Source organism: Galleria mellonella, unplaced genomic scaffold (genome assembly GCF_026898425.1).
Source record: "Galleria mellonella isolate WM207_F2 unplaced genomic scaffold, CSIRO_AGI_GalMel_v1 utg176, whole genome shotgun sequence".
Classification (NCBI taxonomy): Eukaryota; Metazoa; Arthropoda; class Insecta; order Lepidoptera; family Pyralidae; genus Galleria; species Galleria mellonella.
The window spans coordinates 177,889-197,118 of record NW_026442019.1 but is presented as its reverse complement, the minus strand read 5'-3'; the positions used below and the strand labels follow the sequence as shown (position 1 = coordinate 197,118).

The window sequence follows — 19,230 nt, the reverse complement described above, 5'->3', positions numbered from 1 at the left end:
CGTGTAGACCCGCCATAGAATAGGTTATACTCCTTCCTTTTTCGTAGGTGTTGTAAGAGGTAACTAAGGGAGGACGAAGGATGAGCAACAGCGTCTCTCTTGAAACATCTGCAGGGTCTGGCTGCGGTTGCCAATCTGCCTGTCAAGCGTGGCAATGACTGGTAAAACTCCACTTATGAAAAAGGCTTAAATAAAAAAAAAATGTTAGTTATTTGACAAAGAATCCACTGCATACATTTGACTGCGACATTGCATCAACAAGGAAAACCGGTCAAAGAGGTAAATCCTGTCTTGTATGTATATATCTACAAGTACAACTCAGTTATTGATACAACTGTTTATTGCATTATTTTTCATATCATAATATTGTTATGTAATTTAAATTAGCAATGAGGAGGTCCTGCTTAGAAGGAAAAAAGACAAATTATTAGATATTGAGAACAGAAGGGGAAAATACGGACACTTGATACTTGTTATAATATTTTATATATTATCATTATTGTTGGCAAGAGCTGACAAGATTTAAATGTAATTAATATGAAAATATTTAATTATACGTATGTATTACTGTAGTGATGCTTTCCTAAGTAAGCTTATTGGGAAACTGTAAAGCTCTCTTAACTGATACCATTCGTGTTTCAACCTTGAAGCAGTTGTGTTTGCATGGCTGTGTTTCGGTTTGAAGGGTGGGATATGGCGTGAATTTACAGGGTACAGAGGCATAACACCTGAGTCCTCAGGAATGGCAAAGCATGGGGGGTATCATGGGCGAAACAGTATACTCTGTTATGTCCATGGTACTGCTCATGTCTATAGGCGACGGTTATCACTTTTACAGCTTGTTTGCCATTCTAAGCTGTATAAATATATATATATATATATATATATAAAGGGATATATATATAAAGGGTATATATATATATATAATATATATATCTTCCTATATATATATATATATATCCGTATCACAAAAAGATTTGTTTTTTTTAGTTTTACGACCGGCCGCCTGCCTGACGTCAATTTATAAGTATGTATGTATATTTATGCAATATTTGTTTAATGTATTCTTAGTAGTGTATGTATTGTTCGTGGTGTTTTATGTATTTTATATGTATGTATGTATATTTATATAATCATAATGTGCAGTAGTTCTCCATTGTATGTTTTGATTTGTAAATATATAGATACGTACATGTAATAGTTTATCTGCAACAATTTTCAATTTTTTCACCGCATAATTAAATTTCTGTTTTGCCAAAGGTTGATTGCGAGAGTATGCTATATAGTATTAAGTCCGCCTTTTGTACCAGACATTTTTTGTAATGTGGTCAATAAAATATAATCGAATGAATGAATTAATGAATGAATATCCATCTATCTGTCTATCTATCTATATATATATATATTCATTATTGCATTAAATATTGCAAAATAATAATAACAATTTATTTAATTAATAATATAAAAATGTTAACTATGGGTATATACCTGAAAATAAAGAGATTTATTATTATTATTATTATTATTTGTGAAAAAAGATACAGCGATTAGTTTAACAACTTGTTAGCAAGGGAGGATTTATCTCTAAGAGAAGAGATCTCTTCCAGCCAACCCAATGCAGTGAGAGTAAAAACGATTAGCAAGTAATGTAGTGTATAAAAATTGTATATAAGATAAAAAAGAAATTAGCGCACATTTTAAATAAATACATACAAACATACATACATATATATATATATATATATATATATATATATATATATATATATATATATATATATATATATGTATATATATATATATATATATATATATATATATATATATATATATATATATATATATATATATATATATATATACATTGCTCATTCGATAGCCTTTGGTGACGCACGCGTCACTACTGGCATCAATACTCCGTTGTGTAGCGCTGCCTTGTTGCACGGAGTCAGCGGATACGCAAACACGTCGGACACGAAGAAAAGTAGAGAACAACTTGGGCACGAGGTTCTCGTTCGTCGCCTTAGTTTCGCGCGCTTTTTAACGGCCGTCCGTTCGCGTACACGGCACGCGCTGCCACCTGTCGCGTCGCGAGTGCAGTGAGTGCATGTGAACAGTTACAAGTGACAATTGTGTAGTGTTGTGAACTCTAGTGCATCGGACTAACAAGTGTTAGGGTGGTGTACTGCGCCATAAGCGCAGCGCACCAGCTCCGGAGCCGGTGCCAGAGACCAGCACTCTCCTTCCCGGCGACCCGCGCCGCCTTCGACACCCCGGCCAAGTATCGGCAACAGGTACACAAGTCACTCCGGTGACTACATTCCATTGTTACATTAACAATAGGCACACACCCCCCCGCCGTACTCGGCGGGGCGGTTAACTGTACACAAAGCGGCCGGGTAACCGTCGCCCGGCCGGTGACTAATCCTTGTATAAAGGGCGACTCATACCTGGACAGGTCCCAACAGGCCCTTATATACGCGGCTTGTAGCGGCTTATTTTTTGTGTCCACTTTTATAGTAGCGCATTGTCCGTATTATAAATTTAAATTATTTTTAGGTATTGGCACCCGACTTAAGAGTCGGGTGCATTGCTAATTTATAAGAGGAGTGTTTCCTGGGACAACATATCGCTGTCCCAGGATGACATTCCACAATTCGTGGCCTTTTTAAAGGCCAAATGTCCTGGCCTCTTAAAGGCATTTTTCGATGAGCGCAGGGGCGCACATGTGATACATGACGACGCCCCTGCCTCGCCGGCGGCCTCCCTTCAGGAGGCCAACGACGAGCTGTCCTCAAACCCACCTTCCCCCGGGGACCACCTAGTGAGTACCCCGGAGCCGATGTCCCCTCAGGAGGTTGCTCCCAACCGCCCCTCCTCTGAAACGGAAATGGAGCTAGACGCTCCCAACGTCGTCGCTGAAACAGGCGACTCCTCCGACACTGCCTCCTCCTCGGAAGAGGAATTTCAAATTGTGGGTGCCAAGCGCACCAAACGCGCGAAGCGGGCGCGCGATCTTCCCCCGCCAAAAACCCAACGTGCCAACGATGGCGCACCCGTTCCGGCTAACGCCGATAAAACCGACCGCGATCACGCGGGGAAAGTGAGGCCTCCTCCTCCTATAATCATCCAGGACAAGACAGCCTGGAACAGGGTGTCAGCTGCGCTTATCCTTTACCCATGCAAGGGTAACCTCACTAGGAATCAGAGTAGTGGTTCCCACATCGGCGGATCATCGCCCGTTAACTTCCTTCCTCAGGACAAACAGTGTGGGTTAATTATGCCCTCGAGGAGGAGAAACGACTGCGCGTAGTAATACGCGGCGTCCCTAAGGAGCTGGACTGCCAGGACATCCTCGCAGATATCCGCTCTCAAAACTACCCCGTCCACGAGGTACACAGGATGTACCGCAGCAGGGCCAAAACGCCACTAGACATGGTACTAGTGGTACTAGATCTCTCCCCAGAGGGGAAATCTATCTTCAACATCCGAAGTGTCTGCCTGATCTCAGGCCTATCAGTTAACCGCCAAATAAGCGGACCTACCCCGGGCAGTGCCACCGCTGCCAAAATTATGGGCAAAACTGCTACGCGCGCGATTGCGTCAAGTGCCTGGGAGACCACGGCACCAAGCAATACTCGCGTGAGTGGCAACCCCACCTAGCTGTGTTCTGTGGCACACAGGGCCACACAGCTAACTACCGCGGATGTCCCCGCGCTCCCCGTCCCGGCCAAAACAAGGCCTCCGCAAAAGCCACAAAGGCTCAAAGCACGCCCCGCGCCCCCTACTATCCCGCAGCCCTCAGCTGCACCACCTCCCCCGCCAAAAAATGCTTGGGTGCGACCTCCGGTCGTCAAGGCGACCCCCTCACCCACCATGCCATCTGCAACCGCTCCCACGCTTGCCAAGATTGTGGCATCGCCCGCTCCTCCGCGCCCCGCCCCGCAAACTGGAACGAACGTAGGCTCAAGCTTCGCAGCCGACTTCGCACTGGTAGCAAACTCGCCAGCTCCATCGACGCTGGCGAGAAAAAAAACGACCCACAAGAAAGACTCGCAGCCGTCTGCGAGCACATCGGCGTACTAGTCGCCATCCTCAATTTTAACAATTAATTATGGATCTAAGGGCGAAAAGATGCAAACCTCGGTCCGTTAAGTTAGCGTTTTTCAACGCTAACGGACTACAAGGGCAAAGAGACGAAGTCCGTGAGTTTCTCACCGTCCATCAGGTGGACGTTCTCCTACTACAGGAGACCTTCCTCAAGCCTTCAACACGCGGTCCAAGAATCGCAAACTACAATATCGTACGCAATGACCTCATCAGTCGCGGCGGCGGTACGTTAATTTATTACCGAAGGTCCCTTCAGTGCATTCCGATCGACACGCCTCCGCTCGTAAACATGGAAGCCTCGATATGCCTCCTCGCGATGACAGACCACCGACCGATCTATATAGCATCGGCATATCTCTCTCCCTCCAAAAAGCTACTCCGGGCCGACCTCCAAGCTCTCATGGACCTGGGGGATTCGGTAATTATTGCCGGAGATCTAAATTGCAAGCACAGCCTTTGGAGCTGTGCTTATCCGAACCCAAACGGTCTCACCCTGGAACGCCTGCTCTCCATGGGTTTCGACATCCTTCCCCCAGTGCACTTCACGCACTATCCGGCAAACACTGCTCATCAGCCCTCCATCCTCGACATGGCCCTACTAAAGAACGTAGCCTTAAGGCTGAGTTCTATGGAGGTCCATGCCGAACTCATCTCCGACCACCGCCCCGTCACATTCTCGCTAGGCCCACCTGCAGACGGGGCGCCTCAATTTAAAACGGTCACGGACTGGAGCCGGCTCGAGAAAGTCCTCGAGTCGACTAACTCTCCGGTACTGGACCGCATCCCGGACGTAGTCGAATCTATCGAGGAGACGACTACAGCCATTGACGCGCTAACAGAGCACCTGCAGTCGGCAGTCAAGGACTGCTCCAGGGAGGTTCCGGATACGGGCGACCGTAGATGGAACCTGCCTGATGATGTAAGGGCTCTGCTGCGCACTAAGAATGCAGCCACACGAGCGTATGACCGCTATCCCTCAGAAGAGAACCGAACCCGCCTGCGAGCTTTACAGCGCGAAGTAAAGAGTCGCATAGCGGAACTTCGGCGAGACAGATGGGATAAGTTCACCAAAGAACTCACCCCCTGCCATACCGCGTACTGGCGAGTAGCCAAAACCCTCAAAACAGACCAGTGTTACTCCGACCTTCCGCCCTTAGTCCGAACAAACAACAGTCCGGCCTTATTTGATGAAGAAAAGGCTGAATGCCTAGCAGACAGCCTAGAGGCCCAATGCATGCCGAGCACCCTTCCGGTGCCCGATGATCATCTAGAGAAGGTAGAATCCGAGGTGGAGCGAATCCTGTCGATCCCTCCAGTAGAGTCACTCCCCCCCGTTACACTGGATGAGGTGCGAACACTCATCAAAGGAACCCCCAACCGAAAGGCACCCGGTGCCGACGGTATCTCTAACAGACTCCTTAAGAGTCTGCCAGAAACCATTCTGCTACTTCTAGTAGCGATTTTCAATGCGGCAATTACCAATGCCATCTTTCCAGATGCTTGGAAAGAAGCCGATGTCGTAGGCTTTCCCAAACCTGGGAAAGATAAGTCCCTTCCCACCAGTTTTCGCCCCATCAGTCTCCTCAGCTCGCTGGGGAAGCTGTATGAGAAGCTAATACTCGCACGCCTGAAAGACTGGCTACAGTCCAAAGGCATCCTGATCGATGAGCAGTTCGGCTTTAGAGCCAAGCACTCAGCTGTTCATCAAGTACATCGTGTAGTAGAACACGTCCTCAACGCCCGACACCTGAAATCCAACGGGGTCACATGTGCCCTGTTTCTCGACGTAGCGAAGGCCTTTGACAAAGTCTGGCACAGCGGCTTGATTTTCAAACTGCACAAGATGGGAGTGCCAGACAGGCTCGTGCACATCATACGAGCCTTCTTGTCCAATAGGTCATATCGCTATCGCGTCAATGGAGTGCGTTCCAGCGCACGACCGATTAGAGCCGGCGTCCCTCAAGGCGCTGTCCTCTCCCCCACCCTCTTCTCGTTGTACACCAACGACATCCCGCGTCAGCCCCGAGTGCAAATCGCCCTCTTTGCTGATGATACAGCCCTATATGTGGACAGCACGTCGGCCGCCTGTGCAGCCAACAGGCTTCAACGGGCGGTGGACGAGCTGGCCTACTGGTTCAGAAAATGGCGCATCGAAGTCAACCCAGATAAAAGCGCCGCCGTGCTTTTCACGGCCAAAAGAAAACCATCCCTTCCCGCCTCTATTCAGCTGTTTGGCACGCCCGTCCCCTGGACGAACGAAGCCAAATACCTAGGCGTGACACTAGATTCCAAGTTGAGTTTCGCATCTCATCTTAAGCGCGTCCGAGGCCTGGCCAATTTTATACTGGGACGCCTCCATCCCTTTATTAACAAGCGCAGCCAATTGTCGCTTAACGCAAAGCTGACGCTCTATAAAGCATGTATAAGACCGGTGATGACGTACGCTAGTGTCGTCTTCGCCCACGCCCTTCCTTCATTACTTCACCCCCTTCAGGTGGTGCAAAATAAATTTCTGCGACGGGCCACGGGCGCCCCGTGGTACGTGCGCAACGTGGATCTACACCGCGACCTCAAAATACCCACTATAAGGCAATTTATGAAGCAAGCGTCTCGACGCTACTTCGCCTCAGCCGAGTCCCATTCAAATCCGCTCATAGTAAGAGCGGTCAAATACAAACCCCCCATAGAGAACGTCGCTCCAAAACGTCGTCGCCCGAGGCACGCACTCTTGGACCCCGATGATCCAACTACGACGGCAAACGCGTCTCCCTCCCTACCTACCGCGGAACCCTCGACAAGAGCCCCTACAAACACACCCACACATCGCACACACCGCCCCCGCCGGCGGGGGCGAAGAACCCTACACGGTCCGCGCGCGATCAGGTTTGCGCCCGAGCGCATAACAACCGCGTCGCAATCTCACCCACCCAGACGTACCGACCCTTCGCCGTCCCTCGACGGGGGTCGAAGTGTTACACACACACCGCAGTCCATAAGAAAGAGTCGACACCTCTGTCGCTCCCCTCTCGCGGGCTTGGAGTGCCATCAGCACTCGCCCCTGCATTCGCGTCCGGTGAAGCTGTAAAGGCCACACACGGCCAACAGCAAACACATTCAGAAAAAAAAAAAAAAAAAAATATATATATATATATATATATATATATATATATATATATATATATATATATATATATATATATATATATATATATATATATATATATATATATACAAAAATATATGGTAGTTATCATATTATCATACCAGCCGTTAACTGTCCACTGCTGAACATAAACCTCCCCCTATTGGGGGGTTTAGCAATTAGTTGCCACGTTAAGACACTTGGCAACTGCAGTTAGGCTTTTAGAGATATTTTAAGAGAGACACTGCTGCCTTTTCCTCGACCATTAATTTCTCTTAAACTTTTTTTTTTTTATTGTAATGAATAAACACCAAAATACTAAACCGATATTAAAAACTCTTTCACGTATAAAAAGGTACCTCATCAGCGAGTAATATGGGCTATAAAATAAACTATATCTGGAACTGAAATTGGTCTTTTTTTATTGTATGTATTTTTTTATTTAATTCTTTATTGTACACACCTGTTATAAGGATATGACAGAGGTAATCAAATGTACAAAGGCGAGCTTAACTCTAAAAGAGTTCTCCTCCAGCAACACCCAAAGTGGAAAGGAGCATCAATGTCAATTTTATTTATTATTAATATTTGAACATATACATGTATTTTTCTATTTTGAAACTGGTTATAATTAATCGAATTTTAAAGAGATTTAAGCAATAATAAAGTTGTTTTCTTGTTAATTAAATATTCTTAAGTATCATTAATTAAATTACCCGTTTTCAATTAATTAAACTAAAAGATTTATTTCTGAACATAGATTAAAATATAATTTTGTTTATGATTAATTGAAAATAGTTGTTATTATAATTAATGTATATTAAATTGTAAACAATACGTACAGAAAAAAAAAACAGAAAAATCTAATTTAAATAAACAATCAAATCTGTAAAATTTTTAAACCAATTACTTGGAACATTGATAAAATTGCCTGTATCGTTGTTATTTAATTAAAATATGCGTCTAAGTGGCATTTAGTTGACAAAATTTTGACCTATTTTTGACTCTCGATATATCTTATTGATATATCTATATAATCTTATTCATAAAAATGACAAATATCTTAAAGATTTCTTTTAGCTTTGTTTTTTGCGATAATTTGTCATTCAATTTTCAATATAATTAGTTGTCAAAAATTAGTTGTCAATTTTCGCTAAGGAAAATATCCTGCCGAGGTTTTCCCTAGAGACTACAGTATATGATTTTTAAAAAAGGGTATATTTATGTTTCTTCAGAGTCGGCAACGCGCACGTGACACCCCTATTATTACACGCGTCCATAGGCTACAGTGACCGTTTACCATCAGACGGGCTGTATGCTTGTTTGCCATCATTGTGGTATAAAACAAATTCAAACATAATGACATAATACTCTAATATTTAAAATAGCTTTGTAGAACATTTTAGTTTTAATGAATAAGTACAGTATACTCTGTTACATCCATGGTACCGCTCATGTCTGTAGGCGACGGTTACCACTTTTCATCGGGAGGGCCGTTAGCTTGTTTACCGTTCTAAGTTGCATAAAAAAATAAAAACAATCTGTTTGTTAGTGGAGCAAAGTGCACTGGCAATAATACAAAAGCATTGTGATAAATTTGTTTTATTTATATACATCGATAACATTAGTAATCAGGTTTAAAATGTTTATAAATCCATCCAGCAAACGAATTGATATCAGTAAATATTGAGTATTGTGTGTTATCGCATATAGCTTCGTTGGGTCGCGACAAAGCCAGTGATACTATGCCGTGGACATGCCAAGAGCCAGACGCGTTGACTGATGTATCACCAGGTGTATCGGGGACAAATACTTGATAAGCTCCGCCACTATCTCCGTTGCATGCTGAGGTACCTGGAACATTTTATAGTCAGCTCATTGACTATTATTCATTGCAAGAAACAATGGTTACTTTTAACCTAATCATTAGCCCCTTAATTATTAATATCGATTTTCGTCCATACAAAATCATACCATTTCTGTATCCTGCGCAAAATTTTCTATCATTCAATATTTTTCCAAAAAAGTCTATGTTACTTTTGACGCAAACGCTGTCCAATATTTTCGGTAGAACCACCTGATGAAGGGTGGTTGCCAGTGTATCGTTGTGATTGAACCCCCATCCAACTACCTGAAAATAAAACATGATAATCGACTATTTAAAATAACGATAGTTGTTTGACAAAAATAATGTGATATTATTTTCAAGTTACTTCAAAAAAGGAAGCAGGTTCTAAATTCGATTGTACATTTTTTTTTTATTTGTCATTAATGAACCAATTTGGAAAATTATTCATTTATTTGAAAAGATGTACTTTTAGATTAGTTCTATGGAAATATTACAACATCGGTTTTGTTGGTTTGTTTCTAAAGAAAAAAACTGGGGCCTTTTTATATGGAACACAGTCTTAAATTATACAATATTTATTAGTCAAACAAGCTGATAGCTACCTGATGGAAAGTGGCAACCGTCGTATAAATACATAAAAAGTAACATGGATATAACAACAAATACTCTGTTGATAATGTCAATGGTACGCCTTATGCTATCCCATTCCTCTGGACTATAATATAATGCTTCTATACTCTGTGATTTAGCCATGTAGGTTCCGGCATAGAATGAACCACCCCTTCCTTTCCCGTGGGTGTCGTATGAGGCGAATAAGGGAGCATATGGTGGAGGGATGGGCAGCAGCGTCCCTCTTAAAACATCTGTAAAAGTCTAACTGCGGTTGCCAACCCGCCTGCCAAGCGTGGCAACTAGTGGCAAAACTCCCTCAGGAGGAGGCCTATGTTCCTCTTATGGGGAAGACTAATGTTCAGCAGTGGACAGTTAGCGGCTGAAATAATAATGAAATACACTGAAATTTAACTGCCATGGGTGATTCCTGCAAACCGAAACACTAGTACAGCTGCTTCACGGCAGAAACAAGAGTGAGACAGAGTGTCCTCTAAGGTGCGTTTTCCCTTTACTTTCTTCTATGCACAACCACTATTTGAAATCAAATTCCAGCAGCAGTATTTCTGAACCGAAACAACATCATTGCCTTCAATAAAAGAGCATATTCCTTTTTAAAAGGCCGGTAGCACACTTACAATACCTCTGGTGTTGTGGGTGACCATGGGCGGCGGTAGTCACTTAGCATCAAGTGATTCACATGCTCGTTTGCCCGCTGTGTTACCTGTATAAAAAAAAAGACGACGCCCAGACGATTTTTATACAAAATCCTTCTCTGGTCATAAATCTATATATATAAAAAATAAATCACCATTTGTTAATCTCACTAAAACAATATAGAATAGAAGAGGCAAAATACTGGGACAACTCTGTTATGTCCATGGTACTGCTTATGTTTATAGGCGACGGTTACCACTTTCCAACAGGTGGGCCGTCAGCTTGTTTACCATTCTAAGTTGTATAAAAAAAAACTTGTACAATATGATGAATTTATTAAATTAAATATGATTAAATTATAATTTTAGTTTACTAGAAGGAAAGATAGAGGACTGAAGAAGAAAGGGAAGACGGAAAAATAACTACATGGGACAGATAAAGGAAACACAAGCTGTCAAGCCGAGAGATAGAAAGTTGAAAAATATATATATATATATTTTTTTATACACACACATATATATATATATATATATATATATATATATATATATATATATATATACAACTTAGAATGGCAAACAAGCTGACGGTCCACCTGATGGAAAGTGGTAACCGTCGCCTATAGACATAAGCAGTACCATGGACATGGCCATGAACATGGACATGGATATAGCCTGGAAATAGCCTTCCGCTTGCTGAAAGAGAGTACACGAATTAGTTGCCCCGAAAAAAGGAAACTGGTAAATAAAAAAAAAGAATACTCACTGTTCCTTTAATGGTTCCTTTTGGTACCTTTTTATAAGCATTTAAATGCCATAAGCAAGCTGGCTGCACATAATCATCAAACTTTACTTCAGTCTTCATTTTTAACAGTGCGATGTCATTGTCCAATCTTTTTGGATTATAATCTTCATGCACTATGTTTTGATATATCTGTTAAAAGGGTTTTATTATGTTTTATTTAAACAGTATTAGGAATAGGTAATATTCAGCGACATCTTTTTTACCAGAGGGAGACTTTGTACAAAAGTCGTTTGCTTGGGCACCTCTGTCCTATTCGTGTTTCTACCGTGAAGCAGTTGTGTTTGCATGGCTGTGTTTTTCGGTTTGAAGGATGGGATACGGCAGTGAATTTACAGGGTACAAAGGAATAACACATTAGTCCTCAGGAATGGCAACGCATGAGGTATCATGGGCGAAACAGTATACTCTGTTATGTCCATGATACTGCTCATGTCTATAGGCGACGGTTACCACTTTCCATCAGGTGGGCCGTTAGCTTGTTTGCCATTCTAAGTTGTATAAAAATAAACAATCAGTTTGTTAGTGGAGCAAAATGCACTGGCAATTATATAAATGTGTCAATTTTTTCATTTTTTCATTCATCCGTGCGAAGCCGGGCCGGATAGCTAGTTTTTAATAAATACTAAAATAATACATTTGTATAAATAGACAGATTTGATTCCAGATGTACTCCGGATGTAGTCACGAGAATAGCCATGGCCAAATAAGCCTTCAATAACAAAAAACACCTTTTACAGACTAACATAACAAAAGATATTAGAAAGCGGCTTATCAAAACCTATATCTGGAGTATAGCTCTGTATCGATGTGAGACGTGGACATTAACTCAGAAGGAAATGGATAAACTTAGAGCTTTTGAAATGTGGTGCTGGAGAAGGATGGAGAAAGTTAGCTGGAGGGATCGAATTAGCAATGAGGAGGTCCTGCTTAGGGTTAAGGAGAAAAGACAAATTATTAGAACTATTGAGGACAGAAGGGGAAAAACGTTGGGACACTTGATACGACACGACGAACTTATGAACATTATAATAGAAGGTAAGATAGAAGGAAGGAGGGGGAGAGGGAGACCGAGACATAGTTACATCAGGCAGATCAAGAAGGAGTTGGTGTCATGTCGTATCAAGAGGTGAAGAGACTCGCTGAAAATCGTAGTGAGTGGCAAGAACTCCACCGACAAGAGCGCAGCTCTTAAATAGATAGATAGATAGAAATAGACAAAATAGGTATGCTTAATTATTTAAATCCTATTTTCCAGACATCCCTTTTATGACTATAAAAGTACTTGAATTCACAATCACTAAAGATCCATTAACAATTAAGAGTAAATAAATATTAAAATTAATTTAATTTGTGTTAAATATTTAACGATGTAAAAGTATTATCAAATTTCAATAATATAATGGATATTAAAATTTTCATAATTTGAAACAAAATAATAGTAAATTCATTAACGTTATTAATAATTGTATTGTTTGGATATTGACTTGAACTTTCAATCGACTTCAAAAAAAAGAACGTTCTGAATCAATTCGGTTATATTTTTTTTTTATGTATTTTACCTCATAACTCTATCAGTTATAAACCGATCTGGATTTTTTTTGTTGATATTGTTTAAATTAATGTGCAATAATTAATGTCTCATTTGACTAAAGACCGATATTGAATGACTCATGTATTTAACTTTCACTTTCCTACGTCACCGCCCCACTACTTATCGAGCGATACTTCTATGAGCTAGAGAGCAGACTTGCATTGACTTCCTAGTAGCACAGTAGAGAAGACCAATATAAAATAATATTGGAGAGGTTGTTTTATTGATTCAAAGTCCAATTTCCCATATTTTTATTTAAAAGAATAATACTTATAATACAGCAAGTACTTTATATTATTCTCAATTTCGTGTATAATATAGTATATGTCATATATGTGTAAGTATATTTGTTATTCATATATATTTATTCGTTTATATATGTAATTTTAGTATGTATGTATATCAATATATACTAGTACCGCATTCGTGTATTCTGACACTTCCCTATGGTTGACTGGGAGAGAATGCTTTTAGCATTAAGTCCGCCGTGTACCTACACATATTCGTACTAATGAATAAATAAAATAAAAAAATAAATACCGATTAGATAGACTAGACTAGTCTCATCGAAATTTTATCAAAATCTGTTCTGTTAAGTTTTAAAACCATATTAAATGGTTTTGTCACAATTTTTGTTATTTCTTTCCTTGATTTGTTTTTATGCAACTTAGAATGGCAAACAAGCCAACGGCCCACGTGATGGAAAGTGGTGAACGTCGCCTATAGACATGAACAGTACCATAGACATAACAGAGTATACTGTTTCGCCCACGATACCCCCCATGCGTTGCCATTTCTGAGGACTCGGGTGTTATTCCTCTGTACCCTGTAAATTCACTGCCATATCCCACCATTCAAACCGAAACACAGCCATGCAAACACATATCATGTTATTGAATAACCTTTCACAAGAAATTAACTATTAAAAGCAAAATGAATTTTTCAAATTCGACTAACAGCAGTCAATAGCAAAATTAGTGCAAACAAACTTTTTTCCATTATATATTAGTATAGATTAAATTTCTATTTAATATAACTCAAGAGATAAATTTATCTTGCTTCAACTTAGGCGACGAGGCGAGATTTAGTGTATTATGTTGTATATGAATGGAGATGTCGGTAGGGGCCGCCCTAGACGGACGTATGTTGACCAAATAGGCGACGTGCTGAAGAAGGGCCAAATTAAAAGTACCCGTAACCGGCGAGCGTGTATAAAAAGATAAATGAATGTGGAAGAAGCGAAAGAGGTTTGTTTGAATCGAAGCATTTGGCGTTCCATTGTTTCTGCCTACCCTAATGGGAGACAGGCGTGACAGGTATGTATGTATGTATGTTTGATTCTAACCTTATTGATTCAACTGTAAACATTATTTAAAACATTTAAAAAAAGAACGCGCTCGACATTGGTCAAAAGGACGCATGATAAACAAAAAAAGCTAACCTGTTCCATAGACAAATGAAAAAAAAAAAATAACATCTTTTGGTATTAGAATGAAATAAAATTTAAAAAGCCAATGTGTGCGTTACATCATGACATAAATTTAATTTTAATACAAAGTTGCATTAACCAAATTCACCTCTCGCTCTTGTATTGCAATATCGCCACCAATCAAATTGTACTTTCCAAAAATGACGCTCATTATCTCTGGCAACACAGGCCCGCCATTGATTGTCGAACAATGTGCAGCTGAAATGTTTTAAACGAATTCAACTATTTAAATTAAAACAGAATTTTGTATGAATTGAAATTGCTTCAAAATTCAATCCAATTCAATAATGAGATGCAATCTAGTAAATGATATTCTATTACCAAGTACATTTTAAATGAAAAATCTTCTAGAACAGATGGGATATGGTTGTTAAATCTCAGAGTACAATTACAGATTTATTTATCTCATTGTAATAATAAAATATAGTTAGATTGCCACCCAAATTTAATACTAAAAAAAAAATCATTAAATTTAAAAATATTTGAATTTAAAACGTGGAAAATATTACTTTTAAAAATTGGTAAATGTACAATCAGCATCATATCAGCAAACTGTCCACTGCTGAATATAGGCCTCTCTTTTTTTTTCATTAATATGTTTTACGGCTCTGGATACAAGTCCTTTTGAGCCCATAGGCCTCTCGTATTGGGAGGTGTTGCCAGTAATTGCCACGCTAGGCAAACTGGTAATCAATAGTCGTTAGTCTTTGATTTTTTAAAAGGGACGCTGCTGCCATTGTAATGGTCGAGCTATTAAGTTCCCTTAGTCGCCTATTACAACACCCACGGGAAAGGAAATACGTACGTACGTACGTTAATTAACATACTGTGTACATAGAGTGTGTGTTGCCAGTGATGACCCGAAATATGATCCTATACGTATGCCAAATTACTAAAAGACCTATAGAGTTTCTTTGCGTGACAGAATCCAAAATGAAGATATCCGCAAAAGGACCAAAGTGACCGAAATAGCCTGAATGATAAACAAGCTGAAGTGGCAATGGCCTGGTCACATAGGTCGAAAACCCGACAAAAGAAAGGGTCTTGATTGTCGACTCCGTACTCCGTACTGTGTATGCTAATATGCAGTATGGAGTGACAACCTGAAATGCATTGCGTTTTAGTTTGCTCTATAATAATAACGTGTTTACACTTTTTCATAAATTTAACCAATAAATTTCAGGGAGTCAGTGGATGCAGGTGACTCAAGACCATTCCTTATGACAGTCTAGGGAGGAGGCCTATGTCCAGCAGTGGACAAGTAATGGCTGATATAATGATGACGATAATTCGTACAGTACTGGAGCTAGCTCAATACTATTGCTAACCTGTTATAACAAAACTTTTTGATATAAGTGTTCCACCACAAATGTATTTCACATTGGACTTTTCCAGTCTGTAAATGGCTCCGTGCCATGGCCAGTCTCCAGGCTTGGTTGGTCGGCCATTGACAATTAGCTCTGTATGCTGCACTTTACGTCTCCCACAGGAACTGGACGGTACTGATAGAGCCGCAATCGCGGATCCTTTGTATCCTTCAATGAATCTGTCAACAAACCTTTAGGGGTTTATATATGACAGTTAAAGGATATAAAACTACAAAAAAGTCTAATTTAATTGTGATAAATCTAGATATTTTGATTTAAAAACTGAATTAGTTAACCGATTTTGATATAATTTCTATTAAACGAATTTGTAAGTATATACTTTCAGATGAAAGAAGGATTTTCCAAATCGGTTTAGAACTGAGGGAGCTATGAGATAATAAATATAAAACATGGCCCAAACGGGGTTACTATTCCATTTTCACCCATTAAAATAATAATAGACTATTAAGATCTTATTTTATTTTATTTTCGCATATAGGGTCAGCTAATCCATTGCACGGCCACCCATCAGGACCTTTTGTGCTTTCCCCTGCCTTTTACCATCATTTCATAGGTCCTATGTGTTACCTTAACGATATACCGCGGTTTAAAATATCTGTAGTCCCCCGGCTCTGGATAAGCCGTTCCCAGAGACTGATACGCATACTTGCCAACGAATCGCAGTTGCACATCAAGTGTTCCGTGGATTCCGATTTCTCATCAGTCTTCACAGTGTGTGAAAACTATTAGGATGCAGATATCTAGTCCCACGAACACTCAGGTTATGGAATGAGCTCCCTGCCGAGGTTTTCCCAAGAGACTACAGTTTGGGGTTCTTCAAAAGGGGGGTGAAGAGGTTTCTTCAGGTTCGGCAACGCGCGCGTAATAATCTGGTATTGCAGGTGTTGATAGACTACGGTAACCACTTACAATCAGGTGGGCCGTATGCTTGTTTGCTACCTCAGTGGTATATAAAAAAAATAGCTTATTTTCAATCGACTTCAAAAAGTCGAATATTTGAAATTTGAATGTATTTTTTTTTATATTTGTTACCTCATAACTTTGTCAATTATAAACCGATTTGAAAAATTCTTTTTTCACTTGAAAGGATGTACTTACAGGTAGATCTCATAAAAATTTCGTCAAAATTGATTTAGTAATTTGATTTTATAACAAAACATCTGAGTTTGCCACGATTGAAGTCGGTTTTTTTGGAACTAAATCTACTTGTAAGTAATACTTACTGGATTTGGATTCTCACAGTATTCTACCGAGTTTATAATAATAGACATAGGATATGGCACTGTTCCTATATCAGGTCCTCTAACAAGAATACTCATCTCGGACATTGGATTTGAAATCGTTATAAAAACTTCATAATCCGATGCAAATGTTCCTATTCTAGCTGCAGTGTCACCGATCTGAAAAATATTTAAAACAAAGTGAGGTTTGTTCTATAAATATTTTTTTTATAACATAGGGAGCAAACGAGCATGCGGCTCACCTGATGACAAGTAATTATAGTCGCCCATAGGTACTTGCAACATCAGAGAATTTGCAGGTATGTTACCAACTTTTTAGGAAGGAATATGCTCATTTCTTAAAGGTTTCAATGTTATATCTATTCGGAAATTTGAATTTACAGGATACAGGAGAATAACACCTGAGTCGTTAGGGAAGGCAACGCGTGGGAGTATTATGAGCGAAACAGTATTTTTTTTCCACTGAGGTGGCAAACAAACATATGGCCCACCTGATGGTAAGTGGTTACCGTAGCCTATGAACACCTACAATACCAGAGGTATTACGCGTGCATTGCTGACCCTAAAGAAACCTCTTTACCCCCCTTTTGAAGTACCCCATGCTGTAAGCTCTTGGGAAAACCAAGACAGGGAGCTCATTCCATAACCTGAGTGTTCGTGGGAGGAAACTCTGTTATGTCCATGGCACTGCTCATGTCTGTAGGTGACGGTTACCACTTTCCATCAGGTGGGCCGTCAGCTTGTTTGCCATTCTAAGTTGTATAAAAAAATACTGCTGCTGAGAATTGATTGTATACTTTGATATATAAAATATAAGTTAAAATGTTTATTGCATTTCTCATACATAGTAGATATGCAGTAGCTATTATTGTGGACATAGTACACTTATTAATTTCTTATTTTGGGCCACAATAGTGGTAAAAAGTCCACACTTTTTACCACTATTATGTCACGTGACCACTCACACGATTTCACAGTATATAAAAAAATATATACATTTATCAACATATAGAATTACTCACCCTATTTGAAAGCTGTCCAAGGTAAGGCTTTTCAAACTGAAATGAAAAAAATCTTATCAATAACGTTTAGTTATAATATTATATATTATTACTTTATCATTACACACTGATACGAAAAGAATGTAAAAAAAATGTGTGTGTGTGTGTGTGTGTGTGTGTGTGTGTGTGTGTGTGTGCGTGCGTGCGTGCGTGCGTGCGTGAGTGCGTGCGTGCGTGCGTGCGTGTGTGCGTGTGTGCGTGAGTACGGGTGTGCGGGTGTGCGTGTGTGCGTGTGTGCGTGTGTGCGTGTGTGCATGTGTACATATTTTTTTATACATGAATGTACGAGTATGTTTATTCTTATATATGACAACGAATGGTGGGTATCATGGGCGAGACAGTATACTCTGTTATGTCCATGGTACTGCTCATGTCTATAGGTGACGGTTACCACTTTCCATCAGGTGGGCCGTCAGCTTGTTAGCCATTCTAAATTTCATAAAAAAAAATTAAATTCCTTTGCTAAGTTCCTTTTTATGTCATACTCAACTTTCCTGAACTACATTACCCGCTGATATTATACTTATACTATATTTATTATTGTAATATAAGTATAATATAATATTATTATACTTAGCAATATATAAAATAGTGTTTTCTTATTCACCAATGTAGTTATTATAGCTTCGGAATCGAACTTAATTCCGATACGGGATTGAGCAGGAAATTCCTCATAAATATTTAAGTAATATTTATTTTGATCCTTGGGCAAACCCACTTCAAATACTGCGTCAAATTTCTGACTTGCTTTGCAAGGGTATTCTCTTACTATAGGAGCATTTAAGGCAATCTGTGTTTGTCCATATTTTAGTATGTTACTAAGAACTACAATATGTAATAGTAACATATTCATGTTTAAACACAATTTATACACTACACTAATTTTATAACAACACTAAAAATAAAACAGAATAAATATTATAATACACAACACTAAAGTATAAATGCTATGGAAATAATATTTATATATATAATTTATTTTTATTTAGAACTGACGAAGGATTTAAACAATCAGTTCACTGCAGTATGTCGATTCTGACTACCATCTTAAAATTTCTGACGTATGAATGTTGCATGCAATATTGAATATTAAGTCATTGTTAGAAATGTCTATTTAACCAACTTTAAACAAATCTATATAATCCTTTTAAAAAAAGGTTTGCTTTCTATATAATTATTTTGGTATATTATTTATATTGTATGATTAATTAATTAATAAAATATATTATTTATACATCATTTATGTAAGTATGTATCTATATAATACAATTTTATCTTTGGCTGTTAAA

The 19,230-nt window shown here is 39.5% G+C and overlaps 1 protein-coding gene across 3 annotated transcripts; it reads right to left on the bottom strand.

Annotated features, from left to right (window-relative positions):
* Positions 1–8,838: 8,838 nt before the first annotated feature.
* Positions 8,839–18,965, bottom strand: LOC113520063 (limulus clotting factor C-like). 3 transcript variants are annotated; one of them, XM_052893525.1, is made up of 9 exons: positions 18,549–18,965; positions 17,903–17,938; positions 16,862–17,039; positions 15,580–15,810; positions 14,340–14,449; positions 11,133–11,300; positions 10,354–10,434; positions 9,227–9,383; positions 8,839–9,106 (listed from the first exon to the last, which is right to left on the bottom strand). In XM_052893525.1, exons 1-9 carry the CDS (start codon positions 18,792–18,794, stop codon positions 8,877–8,879), a joined length of 1,437 nt encoding a protein of 478 aa, XP_052749485.1. In that variant the 5' UTR covers positions 18,795–18,965; the 3' UTR covers positions 8,839–8,876. The 3 variants fall into 3 exon arrangements, with proteins under 3 accessions (XP_052749485.1, XP_052749486.1, XP_052749487.1); XM_052893526.1 differs by lacking the exon at positions 10,354–10,434 and having other exon boundaries at positions 9,227–9,407; positions 18,549–18,964; XM_052893527.1 differs by lacking the exon at positions 10,354–10,434 and having other exon boundaries at positions 18,549–18,962.
* Positions 18,966–19,230: the final 265 nt, after the last annotated feature.

Bases quoted from the DNA above. Each gene is read 5' to 3' on its own strand.
- LOC113520063 (XM_052893525.1), bottom strand. From the start codon at position 18,794: ATGAATATGTTACTATTACATATTGTAGTTCTTAGTAACATACTAAAA. The intron at 17,939-18,548 runs GTGAATAAGAAA...TTTTCATTTCAG, and splicing joins AAGCTATAATAACTACATTG to TTTGAAAAGCCTTACCTTGG. The intron at 9,107-9,226 runs GTATGATTTTGT...AAAATGTTCCAG, and splicing joins TTGCGCAGGATACAGAAATG to GTACCTCAGCATGCAACGGA.